The following is a 12,118-nucleotide window of genomic DNA, read 5'->3' as shown; positions in this document are numbered from 1 at the left end:
TTCCCCCCTTTAAATCAAACCAGCATGCCACACACACAAAAGGAAGCACATTTCCACAAACATTTTCAGTATCAAAGGTTTTATTCAAGTAAAATAAATTAGGATCTTGTTTAGTTCAACCTATGTGACAGGGACACACAGCAATTGATTCTTTTTAGGTAAAAATCTGCCTGTGGGCAAAATCACTGAGGCTCTTGGTGAATAAGGTGAAGCTTGTCTTAGCTCTAGTTTTACTTTCTGTATCTCAAGAGCGTTCCAAAAAAATTTCAATACTGGTGCTTCCAAAAAGAATTTAAAGAAAGGAATAATGAAGCACAAAAATAAATATTTTGAATATTCATGGTGAAGTAACGTACTTAACTAACAGACTTCTGAATTATTTCCATTTTAGCGATTATTTTAATACTCCAGTAAGGTGCTATACATTATGAAAAATTGGGCATTAATGCAGAATAAACTAGCATTTTTTCCTCATATTTAATCATGCTTCAACTTGGGACAAACGTGGAAAGTGCAGGTTGCAGCTGAACAGATGCCTCAGTGAGTGGGTTGGTGCTTTTCTGTGGGGATGAGACTACGCTGAGCTTAGGTGGTGCTTTGGCAGAGAGTGAAGCAGCCCAACGTGTTAAGGCAGTTTTCCCTCCAAATCCAGGTGTCACTGCCTCAGGAGCTCTCTTGCCTGTGAGGGAATGGTAGGACACAACTCAGAACACAGCTGGCAGCTGAAGGAGTTAGGGTACAGAACAATGACCCCAACATTTTTTAAGGATCCTAAATATTAAGTTAGCACTTTCTCAGGTCATTGTTTTATGTAAGAGTCTATTGCCACAAATACTGAATTTGGAAGAAACTGGGTTTTCCTCTGTGAGCTGTGACTCACTCCTGCATTCTGTTATGCAAGGGGAACAAACCTGACTTACAGAGCAGGTGAATTAAGGCTCAGCGTGTGTTAAGACAGAAAAATTACAACAGAGTTGAAATCTGTTATGCCAATAAATTCCTTTGTGCCTTCAGGTCACTTTTATTTTACCACAGTTCTTGTTTCACCTCTCAAGATGACAAACTCCAGCTCAAGGACTAGTTGCTGATTTTCACTAGCCAAGTTTTCCCAGGGAATGAGTCAGACTAACTGAAATGCCCTTAATTTTGTGCTTTTATTGCTTCATCTAAATCATCCACCAATTGCTGCAGCTTCTGTAGGCTGGGGTGGACATTCTCCTCCATCCATTCCTCTATTGTACACTTGTGGAAAACTTGCTCCATGGCTGCTTGGAGGTCTTGCACCACAGCATTCCACTTGGAGAGGAGACTGAGCAGAAATGAGAAGGAAGAAACAATGACATTTGCAGGTGAGCTCTGCCTCAAGGGAGAGTTGGCTTACTGGCCTTTGGAAGGGAGTACTGTCCTTAAAATGACTTTACAGGAAAAGAAGTATCTATTTCAAGAACCCAATGGACTTGATTTTGTTCAGATGGCAAAAGGTTGATGCTGCCTCTGTTTAAGTTCCATTAATCTTGGCACTTTTCTCATGCAGAGACTTTTAAAGTACCAAACTGTGAGCTCAAGAAAACACTATACACATTTTAAGGGTAACTGAAACCCACTGTGAGACTTCCTGGGAATTTAATTCCATGTTTTATCAGAAAGAGGAGATGCAGTTGGACATTCACATTATCACAGAAAAAAAAAAAAAAAAAAGTATAAATTAACCTTTTAGCCCTGCCTGGAGTCTGGCCTATACCAAGGCCAACCAATGTAAGGTGCAGCAGGGCTGCACAGGAGTAACAAGGGAGAGGCTTTTGGAGACCAATTTTGTACTTGTTCTCAAAGAACTTATTCAACAGATAGCAGGCAAAGATAAAATTAGAATCAAAGAATGGTTTGGGTTGGAAGGGAACTTTGAAAACCATCTAGTTTCAATCCAAATATGTTCCATTTAAAACCTTATTATCTGTAGGTTGTCTGATTCCCACTGACATTTCTGAGATAATTATAGAAAGAGATAAGGACTCACAACTCTCTACCTGAGTGCCCAAAATATGTCAGACTTTCTTTCCCCTGTATTGCAAAACAAGTGGTGTTACCTGACTGCATCTGGCTGGAAGTGGTGTATTATGATAGGATGAATAATCCTCCTTTTCCTGTGGTAGGGGCTGAACCAGCCTGTGACATACCTGGAAATGGATGTTAGTGGGAGCAGGGATGAAGCAGCAGCGACAGAGAGAAGGGTAAGGCTTTAGCTGAACTCCTGCACAGAGATGATGCTCAAGGAGTACGTTTATTTAAGTCTATATATCTTTGGAATTAGCTTGTTAAAGAGTGTTCCTGGCAGATGATCACCTGATCTTTTCATTTTAACTTTAAATGGCAGCAAAATGTAATTAAGGAAAGAACTAGATGCTTGAAATAAGGCAACACACGGTATTTAAGAATTCTGATGAAAAATTTTAAATTTTCACCTAAATAATATGTTCTGCTGAGGTGTCAATAGCACCTGAAATGCAGAGCTTGATATTTAAATCACTTTTCTGGAGTCATGCCCCACTTTGAGATGATACAGCTGCAACACTCCTGCAGCCAGGCAGAGAATCAACATAAACCTCTTTACCTGTTCCTTTCAAGAAGTTCATCCACTGATGACTTGAGGTAGAAACTAACTTGTGTCACAAGTGTGAGGATATTGCTCCCAGGAAAGGTCCCCAGACTTGTGCTGTCCAAAGAGGATCCATTAAGTTTCTGAACTTACCACACAACGAGAAGCACCTGAATTCTGCAGCTGGAATTTTACCTCATGAAAGTATCAACTTCCAGGTTAGACATTCCCAGGAGCTTTTCCACATTTTCTTTAACCCTTTCAGAATAGCCACCTGGCAGGAGACAGTGGAAATGAGTAAGGAAGCCAAAGAAACCAAAATGTTCATACAAAAGGGGTTTTCTGGAGTATTCTGCATTGGTTTAGTAGTTTCCCCTTTGGTGAAGATCTTTTTAAAAGGTAAGATGGAAATAAAAGAAGAAAAAACCACTTGTGGGTGGGAGGAGGACCTCATTGTCTTTCACACAGTTGTCTTGTGAAGGTGAAGCACCTCCTAGCTCTGAGCTTTCCATTCAGGGTGCTGAATATTTCTAGTACCCTAATTAAAAATCAGTGGGTTGTGGGGGTTTTACTTTGAAAATAAAAAATGCAGCAAGACAAAATGAAAAATTCTGTTGGCAACTGCCTGTAAAGAAAGCAGAAACTACAGGAAGTATTTTACCAGACAGTGTCCTTCCTAGATCCATTTTAAGAAAAACAATTCATTAAAACAACTTTTACACATAAGCGTGTTCTAAATCTAAACTAAATTAATCTCATTTATATATCAGTATTGTTTCAAATCAGTTTGAAAAGCAATTCTGCTTCAATTTATTTTTTAATATAAGCATGAAGTTTTTGACCATTTGTGTTAGATCACAATAAATGATGAGTAGTATGCAATAGCTATTTTTAAATAGTTAGGCCAAGAGGTTTCTCTGGTCCCATACTTCAAATTGTAATTTATTGTTCATAATTCAGACCCTGATCAGATAGTCAAACCACCTGAAAATGTAACAAGCCTGTGCCAACCTTAGGGCAAGGTCACTTCACTCCTGTGCTAGGCATTAGCTGAGAGAATAAAGTTGTCATTGTACCATTCTTTAGTGCCTGCAGACACACGGCCAGTGATGGAATTGCCACAGGGAGAAGCTCACACAAAACAGAGAAGTGATCATACCTATGTCAGAAAACTTCTGTTAATTACACATTTTATTGTAGAACATACTAAACAAGTGGGAAGCTTTAATATTTCAATCACTAAAATTCAAAGAGCTTTAAAAATATCTGATTCTGTTTCAGAGAAATGTCTCTGAAATGTCAAGTATTCCTGTTTTAGTAATAAGAACAGATACAAACCAAATTCCCTTCTCAAGGCAAGTTAGGGTCAGAAAGTGGAACTCAACTCTCTGGTATTCCCTTAGACCCCCTGACTTATATAAAAATATTTTATTCCTTCACTACCTTAACAAGTCTCTTAGCCAATTTCATTGTATTTGAGTTCACATCAGACATTCATAGACACACAATGCATGAACTACACTGTCTATGAGCAGTTCAAGGTGGCACAAAATCCATTCAAGCCTGCAAACCCCCTCTGCTGGTGGTTGTGTCCCCAAAGCCATTGTTCCTGCTGGGTAGTGCTGTACAGCTGACTGGAACTCAAATCCACCCTTCACAGTCTGGGGGTGAAGCCCAGCAGTGACTGACAGGAAGGACTGCAGGGTTGCAAAGTTCCCTTCTAAATCCCCAGCTTCCCTGTAGGTCTTAGGGGGCTTTTGGGTGGAAGTTTGCTTCCACTAATCCTTGGAACCATGCAAAAGGCTGTTCCTTACCTCTGCCAGCCGGTCAGTGCGATACCTTCAAGGACATCAGCAGGGCTCCTGCTGGCCACCTGCAGCCATTCCAGCTGGTTCCTGAGGTGGTGCCCAATGAGTGTCAGGGACTGATTCACTCCTGTGGCTCCTTTAAAGGCGCTTGCAAACCACACCTTGGAGAAGCCACACCTGCGGTACTTCTCTATGAGCTGCACTGCAGTGGGACACAAAGGGACACACAGGATGAGCTTTCTCCAGTTTCAGCCCTGACTGCAGTGCTGCAGTGAAGGGGAACGCAGCTCCAGTTCCAACAGGCTGCTGAGCCTTTTTCTGCCAGGCTTCGAGCATCAGCAAGGATGGGAGATTTGACATCCTCTCTGAGCAGCCTTTTGAGTGGCTGCCCTCCTATTTTCATGTGCCAGTTACTGTATTCCTCTCCTTTGTATTGCTACCATGCTAAGAGCTGTGAGCATTAACAAGCATGCACAGCGTCTGTCAGCTGGTTCTTCTTGCAACAAAGAAATATTTGCATGCATGTTAGATGCCTGGCTGGAGCCTTTAGGAGTCTCCCTTTGAATTCTACAAATTTATGAAGCCTTGAAACTTCTTTTGCAGAGCTGTTCAGTACGGAGTTATGTGCTCCTACTGGTGTTAATGTAACAGTGCTTGTGAAAAACCTCTGAATCTTCTATCAGTGATTTCATAGCTCTGCTGAAAAGAATTAAGCAGCAGAGAATAAAAATCATATATAGGGGAAACAAATAGAAAAAAAAATAGTAGCAACTGTTATGTGAAATCAAACAAGGGCTGTCTTTATGCATTAAAGCAATAAAAAACAATTTAACAAACCATAATGTTTTGTTGTCCAGCTAAGGAATGTTTTAATGATACAGTTTTACTTTGGTTATTTTGATTCTACACAACTCAGCAGAGAAGCACAAACCTTTGCCCTCCACATCGATGTCTGCTGCATAATCCCAGATCATCGGCTGCACCAGCTGTGGGACCCCAGACTCTGAAAGGAACAGAATTCATCTAAGTCATGGAAAACAGGCAGGTAAAATGAGAACTAAGTACAGGTTACTGGTGCAGTAGCACATGACTAGAACTATGGCTTGTCACTTACAGCTGAAGTGCCCCTGGGCATTTTCAGCCTGGCCAGGACTTGGCACAAGCCCGGGGCTACTGTCTTCAGGCATTGTGAAACCACTATTACAGAGGGCAGTGACAATTTATCAGAGGTCCCATTCACTCCAAGCCCACATCATTTTTAGTCCCTTGCATCTGTTCATGTACCTGCTGGGTTCCACTGGTAGAGCTGCAAGATTAAACCTAAATTCAAATGTAACATTCAACCTTTCAGAGTGCCTGGGCTGTGTTTGCACAGAATGTTGATTTCCAAGATGCCTTTGAAATACAAATAAAGATACAAGTTTAGCTTTAAATCCTTTTATAATCAACTCCCCAACTAGTTTTAAACATGTGAAAGTGATGCCTAGAGAAACTGCAATAAATTGTGCAGAAATTCAGTATTTTAACTCCGTTGCATTTTAATTTGTTTAGTCTGTTATTGTAGCAGTAGAGTGCATGTAGCTAGATGCTGTACTGCCCTTATGGAAACTCCATGGGTCCCATCTGCATTTTTGGGGATGATTTCCCACTATCAAAGTCAGGAATAGGTCAGTCACTGCTGGATGAGCTGCATAGCTCTTCCTGGTACTGTCTAAATCTGTTTAGAGCAGCTATGTAAGGTGGCTCTGAAAATGCTGGAACTCCATTCATGCTCAAATTTTAGCAGTGGTTTGGTACTTTTCAACAAACAAGACTTGTCATGTCAAGGTCTTGGAGCTACCCCACAATTCAGTGTCAAAGTTCTCATGATGTGGACCATGATCACAAATGCTCACAGGGATGCAGCTTCTCCATGTGCATTTGCACCACTGGGATCAGATACTGCAAAGAGCAACAATGACATAAGAGGGTGGTGAGAGGCACAGAGATTTAGATTTGGACCACATATATTAATAGGTTGTTGTTTTAATGTGTAAAGAAAGTCAAACTGATGGCAACCACTGAGCATTTTGATTGTCACTGTGATGGAAAACTAAAAGTACATGTTCAGACTGGCCCACAGTCTGTGACAGCCAAGGACTATGTGTTTCTATTCTCTAGTCAAACAGACCATACCTCAACTCTTGTCAGATTTGTTGTTTTCATTACATTCAGCTGCAAACCAGTCTGTTTTAAGTGGCTGTGTAAACTTGCCTCAGCCCATCGCTGGTCACACACCTGCCAGTGTTTCCTCACTCATCCCCCTGAGCATGTCGTCCCACATGATGGGTGTCACTGTGGGGTAAGATGAGGCCAAACAACTGGCAACTGCTTTTATGTGGGATAAGCACAGCTTCTCTGGAGTGTTGTCTTGCTGCTGCAGCCACTGCTTTGACTCCTCTCCTTCACCAAGGTAGTAGACCTGAAACATCAAGCAAATAATCTGGACTTCTTGTATAGAAATAGAGCAAGTAAGTCAGACAATATTCAAAACCTTTGCCCAGATGTCACCCACTGTGTGGACACATTCAAAAGCACCTCTCAGTGCTGAAGACACTGCAAGCAGTTCTATCTGTCAGCAGAAGACTGTGGCCATGATTACATGCATCACTTAAGGGAATTTTCCCACAGAAACTAAAATATCTATATGCCATATTTGCCTTTGGAAGATTTGTCCTTGGAAGTAGCCCTCACCACATTTATTCACTTCAACTCTAGCAACCATCAGCATCTGAGTTAGATAAAATGAAGTTCCTATCTCCAGGAAGGAAATCATCCAAATGTGAGTCTAGAAGCAATTTGGACACATGTCCAAGGGTGGCCCAACATGCTTGGTCCCATGCAGAGAGTGAACACTTTAAATTTGCTGGTTCAGAGCAGATTTTATCTAAAACATGTTTATGCCACATAAATAGTATTTTGCTTTAAAAAAGCCTGCAGCTCCCTGTCTAATCTTCCCGTCAGTTTCCATACAATAGGATATAAAATGCTAAACTAACACCAGTACAGTAAAGTGGTCACAATGAATTCCAGAGATCTGTGTGCCATCAGGATGGTTTTAAGAAATTATGAGAAACTTGAGTCTTCTCCTTTCTCAAGGAGACAAACTACAAAGATAAAAACCCCAACATTTCCCACCCCAAAAGGCCTTACTGTGAGTAACTTGGCCAGAACAATGAGCCAACATCTTACATCAGACTTACAGGATTCTTAATGAACAGCTCTAATTGATATCTCCCTTTAAATACTCACTTGACCTAAACCCAAATGCTGAGCAAGCTTTAAGAAGCTCCTATCAATACTTCAATATTACAGTCATATCTATGGAAATGACAACCTGTACTACTGGAATAATTTATTGTCAAAAGGACTTTTCTACACTGCCTTGAGTGGTGTTTTCTGTCCCCAAAATCCCACCCAAACATGGCCTGGGGACCACTGGAATGCAAAGGCTTAGCCCTTACTATCATTCCTCAAAAGAAAAGGAACACTCTAGCTCGAGAGAAGTCCCACCTCATCACATCCGATGTGAAACCACTGCAAGTCTTCGTGCAGAGCCATGACCTGGTCAATCATGGCTCTGACCAGTGCCAGCGACTCCTCCTTGTGGGGGTTCAGGGCGTTGGGCAGCGCCTTCACCTCCCGGAGATGTGCAAACTCCCTGTGCTTCAGCACAAACTGCAAGGGAAAGGGGAGCTTGGGGAGCAGCTGCAACACGAGGGGACAGCAGTGTCCTCCTGTCACCAGGGCTTTGAGAGCAGGTGTCCTGCTAAACCCAGGGTTTGGCTGTGAGTGAGCCCCAGGGACAGCACAAGGGGCACAGCTGCTGCTCCACGGTGCTGGGGTGTCTCTGACCACAAAGCACCTCCTGGGGTGGGTGAAGGAAACAGGAAGGTCACTGCAGTGTGACCCTGATGTCAAATCCTGCAGCTGGCAGAGCTGGATAACCAGAGCACCAGGACTTGGATCAGAAATTTCCCAACAGAGAATCACAGAATGGGCCGGGTTGGGAGGGACCACAGTGGCTCATCTGGTGCCACCTCCCTGCTCCAGGAGGGCCATCCCAGAGCACATGGCACAGGATTGTGTTCAGACAGCTCTGGAATATCCCCAGTCAGGGAGACTCCACAGCCTCTCTGGGCAATCTGTTCAGGGCTTGGTCAGTTCTTGGTCACTGCACAGGAAACAATGCTCCTCATGTTCAGGTGGAATTTCCTGGGCATCAGTCTCTGCCCAGAACTGGACACAGGTCAAGTGTCCAGTGAGGCCACAGGTGAGGCCTTGCTGAGCAGAGGGACAGGATCACTCCCTGACCTGTTGGAAATGCTCTTCCTAACTCACCCCGGGATCCCACCGGCCTAGCTGCCCCACGGGGCACTGCTGGCTCAGCACACCCAGCCCAGCCCAGGGCGCTCACCTCCATGTGCCCGAAGCTCTGCACCAGCGGCACCACATCCAGCCCGTGTGCCCGCGCCCGGCTCTGCAGCGCCCGGAGCTCCGCGGGGCTGCGGGACAGCGACAGTCAGTGCCCGCTGGGCACGGCCCGGGGCACCTGTGGGGTGCACGGCAGTACCTGTAGGCGTGGGGCGCTCGCAGCAGCTCCAGCGGCCCCGAGTACGGGAAGGTGTCCTCATATTCCAGCAGCAGCCCGGTGGCACCCAGGGCGCGGAGAAGCGGCAGCACCTGCGGGAAGGGAGGGAGGGAGAGGACACTGGGGGTGCAGCTGGGCTGTGACCAGTCCTACGGCCCTGTCCCTCTGTCACCTGCACCAGGTACATCACTCACCTGAGCCCAATACATCTTGTACCTACGCTGGGCACATCCCTCACCCATACCAGGTACACCCCTCACCTGAGGCCAGTGTATCCCTTACTTGTGCCAGATACACCCTTACCTATGCCAGATACACTCCTACCTGTGGACATCCCTCACCCGCCCCAGGCTCATCCCTCACCTGCTCCAGGTACTGCGCGCGCGGCGCGGCGCCCTTCAGGTCCAGGTGCACCAGGCGCTGCCGCATGCTCTGCCCTCGATTGCTCTGGCCTGTCGCGGCGTTCCGGCACTCTCCGCCAGGCCGCGTCCCGCTGTCCCGTCCTGCCTGTCCCGGCGCTGTCCGCCCGTGCCCTGCTGTCCCGCTGTCCTGCTGTCCCCGTGTCGCGGTGTCCCCGCGCCGCCCCTCCGCCGCTCCCGGCTGTTCGCTGGATCCTCCCGTTCCTCTCGGCGGCCGAGCGCGTTCCCCAGGCAGGCCGGCAGGCCGGCAGGCCAGGCGAGGCGCGCCGAGCGCATCGCTCGAGGCGAGGAGGCGCGATGGCTGCGCAGCGGCGGGCGCTGCCCCGCGGCCCCGAGAGCGCCGCGCCGGGCCCGGCTGCGGGGTCAGGCCGCGGGGGCCGCCGGCACAGCAGGTACCGGTGCGGGGCCCTGGCCGGCACCTCCCGCCCGCTCTCCCGGGGGCGGCGGTGCCCAGGCCCGGCGGCGCTGCGGCTCCCGGGGAGCTCGGGTGGGGAGCGGCCTGGCAGCGGCGGGAGCGGGAGTGGGATGGCACCGCGTGTTTGTACCGCGTGTGCGGTGCTCAAAACCGGAGCTCCCGCGGTTCTCAGGGGGTGCCTCGCTCACGGGGCCCGCTCTGTGCTCCCTCCGCAGCGCCAGGAAGGGCAGGCTCCAGCAGGATCCCCGCGGAAGGTGGCTGAAGGCAGCGATCCTGCTCCTCTCCGCCGCGGCCGGAGGCGGCCTGCTGCTCTGGAGCCTCAGCAGCGAGGGTGGGAGCCCCTGGGATGGGATCCGCGAGGAAGAAATCCCTGCAGATGGGGTCACCGAGGTGCTGGCACGGCGCAGCGACAACCTGCGGGACAAGTTCGTCGAGGTGCCCTGCTCGGAGGACTACGACAGCCACAAGCGGTTCGAAGGTAACTGGACGGGGCTGGCTGAAGCGGGTGAAGGTGCTGAGAGGGCAGTGCTGCCTGGCTGCTGCCTGGGCCTGGGAACCGAGCTCGGGCTGCAAAACCCGCGTTTTCCAGCAAACGCCTGGGTCACTGTCTCTTGCCTAAAGCCCCAAACGTTCGTGCCTCTCGGGCCAGCCCAGAAGTTGATTCTGAGAGGTTTTTCTGTCATTCCTACATAACTTCTGAAATTGCTTTGCTTGGGCTCTCTGAAATAAACCTGTTGCTCAGTCTGTTTCTAGTTTCCTTTCACACTCTGTTGATTGATCCCTATAATAGGCTTGTGAGTGAGTTTGTTGCTGGTCAGTACCATACAGAGTATGGAGTGGAACTGATTTAGGACATTGCCTGTGCCACCAGCTTGTGATAAATGCACAAGTGCCATCTTCTGACACACTTGTTCTGAAATGTGTCTGCTTTGGGTGCTGCCTGCAAAGCACTTCACTGTCCCTGTGTCTTTCAGTTGAGCTTCTTTTCAAATTGGTGTCTATCGCTCCTGGCACTTCTTTGGAGTGTTGATGTTGGTTTTTAAAGACACATGGAAGATTTTCATCTTCTTTGATAAAGAACAGTGAGAGGCTAACTTGCAGCTTCCATGGATGAGCAGTGCTGATGTTCTCTTTCAGATTTGCAGAGTGTATCATGAGGAACATTTTTAGCTGGTACAGCTGCCAGAGAGCAGCTCTGCTCTTGGCTTTTGTCAGTATGTCTGTCTGTGTGTTGACTGATAAACTATTGAATCTAGAGAAAAACAATGCTTCTGAGTTAATTTTTAGCCAAATTGGAGGTTGTATGTGGCTCATGACGTGGCTGAGAAAACACTTGCTGACACAAAGCTGGAGGCTGGAAGAAGCTGCTTTGAGCTGAGGAAGAACAAATGTCATCAAAGAGCTGGAGGACCTGTCCTGTGAGGAAAACCTCAGAGAGCTGGGTCTCCTTTCCCTGGGGAAGCTCAGGAAAAATACATTCCAGTATTCCAGTACTTAAAGGGAAGTTACAGGGGACAGGAGCTCTCCCTTTACAAAGAGCCACATGGAGAATACAAGGCACAGTGGGTACAGGTTGCATTGGGCAAGGTTTTGTCTTGATATAAAAAGGAAATTTTTACAGAGAGAGCAGTCAGTCACTGGAACAACCTCTCCAGGGATGCAGTGGAGTCCATGTGACTGGAGTTTTTCAGGATAGGACTGAGCACTGTGCTGGATAATCTTATCCAGGCTCTCCTGACCACAAAAAGCTGAACCAGGTGATCTTTTGAGGTCCTTTTCTACCTGGGCTGTTCTGTGATTCTACAGTTTGTAACTTTCTTGCAGTGATACTGATACAACACTGATAGAATGTGTTTGACAAATTGCAGCTCCCTGTGCTCTTCAGGTGGCTGATCCTGCTGCTGTTGGTCAGAAACACTTGTGACATAAAATAAAAGTTTATATGTAGTCTGGGGTCAGATAGTTTTTCCTCAGTGCTGCTACTGCAGCATCTTTTTTTGGAGGATTAATCCCAAATGTTATTCAGGCCAAGAAAACCAATGTCAGGAAGCTACCAACAAGAAAACTGTCTTGGTAAGATAGTTTTTTTTTTTTTACAGCCCACATGAAAACACATGTTCTGTGTTAACTTTTCATAATTACTACAAGGGGAAACTGCTGCTGGCTACATTTGCATAGTGAGAGGCCAGAGAAGACTGCAGCTGGTGATTTGGTTATGATTGAAGTGGGGCTAAAAATCTCTGGATTCTGCTA

The 12,118-nt window shown here is 46.7% G+C and overlaps 2 protein-coding genes across 5 annotated transcripts in view; one reads left to right on the top strand and one right to left on the bottom strand.

The window, feature by feature from the left end:
* Positions 1-62: 62 nt before the first annotated feature.
* On the bottom strand, positions 63-9,695 carry HEXD (hexosaminidase D). Of its 2 annotated transcripts, XM_085077910.1 has the most exons (12): positions 9,395-9,695; positions 9,014-9,123; positions 8,858-8,945; positions 7,954-8,118; positions 6,679-6,862; positions 5,333-5,404; positions 4,408-4,603; positions 3,670-3,752; positions 2,789-2,867; positions 2,609-2,710; positions 2,085-2,174; positions 63-1,309 (listed from the first exon to the last, which is right to left on the bottom strand). In XM_085077910.1, exons 1-12 carry the CDS (start codon positions 9,458-9,460, stop codon positions 1,141-1,143), a joined length of 1,404 nt encoding a protein of 467 aa, XP_084934036.1. In that variant the 5' UTR covers positions 9,461-9,695; the 3' UTR covers positions 63-1,140. The 2 variants fall into 2 exon arrangements, with proteins under 2 accessions (XP_084934036.1, XP_084934038.1); XM_085077912.1 differs by lacking the exon at positions 2,085-2,174 and having other exon boundaries at positions 9,395-9,610.
* Positions 9,696-9,705: 10 nt separating this feature from the next.
* Positions 9,706-12,118, top strand: part of OGFOD3 (2-oxoglutarate and iron dependent oxygenase domain containing 3) — a 42,820-nt gene continuing 40,407 nt past the window's right edge. For all 3 annotated transcript variants that reach the window (XR_014855626.1, XM_085077916.1, XM_085077915.1), the window contains exons 1-2: positions 9,706-9,842; positions 10,081-10,343. Coding sequence is in view for 2 of the 3 variants with exons in the window: in XM_085077916.1 (XP_084934042.1) it covers positions 9,748-9,842; positions 10,081-10,343 (358 nt within the window). In the remaining variant the exon portion in view is untranslated. The remainder of the gene's footprint in view (positions 9,843-10,080; positions 10,344-12,118) is intronic.

This window comes from Lichenostomus cassidix, chromosome 18, assembly GCF_008360975.1.
Source record: "Lichenostomus cassidix isolate B80296 chromosome 18, HeHo_3.0, whole genome shotgun sequence".
NCBI classification, from domain to species: domain Eukaryota; kingdom Metazoa; phylum Chordata; class Aves; order Passeriformes; family Meliphagidae; genus Lichenostomus; species Lichenostomus cassidix.
Note: the sequence above shows the minus strand (reverse complement) of the source record. Positions and strands in the feature narration are given on the sequence as shown.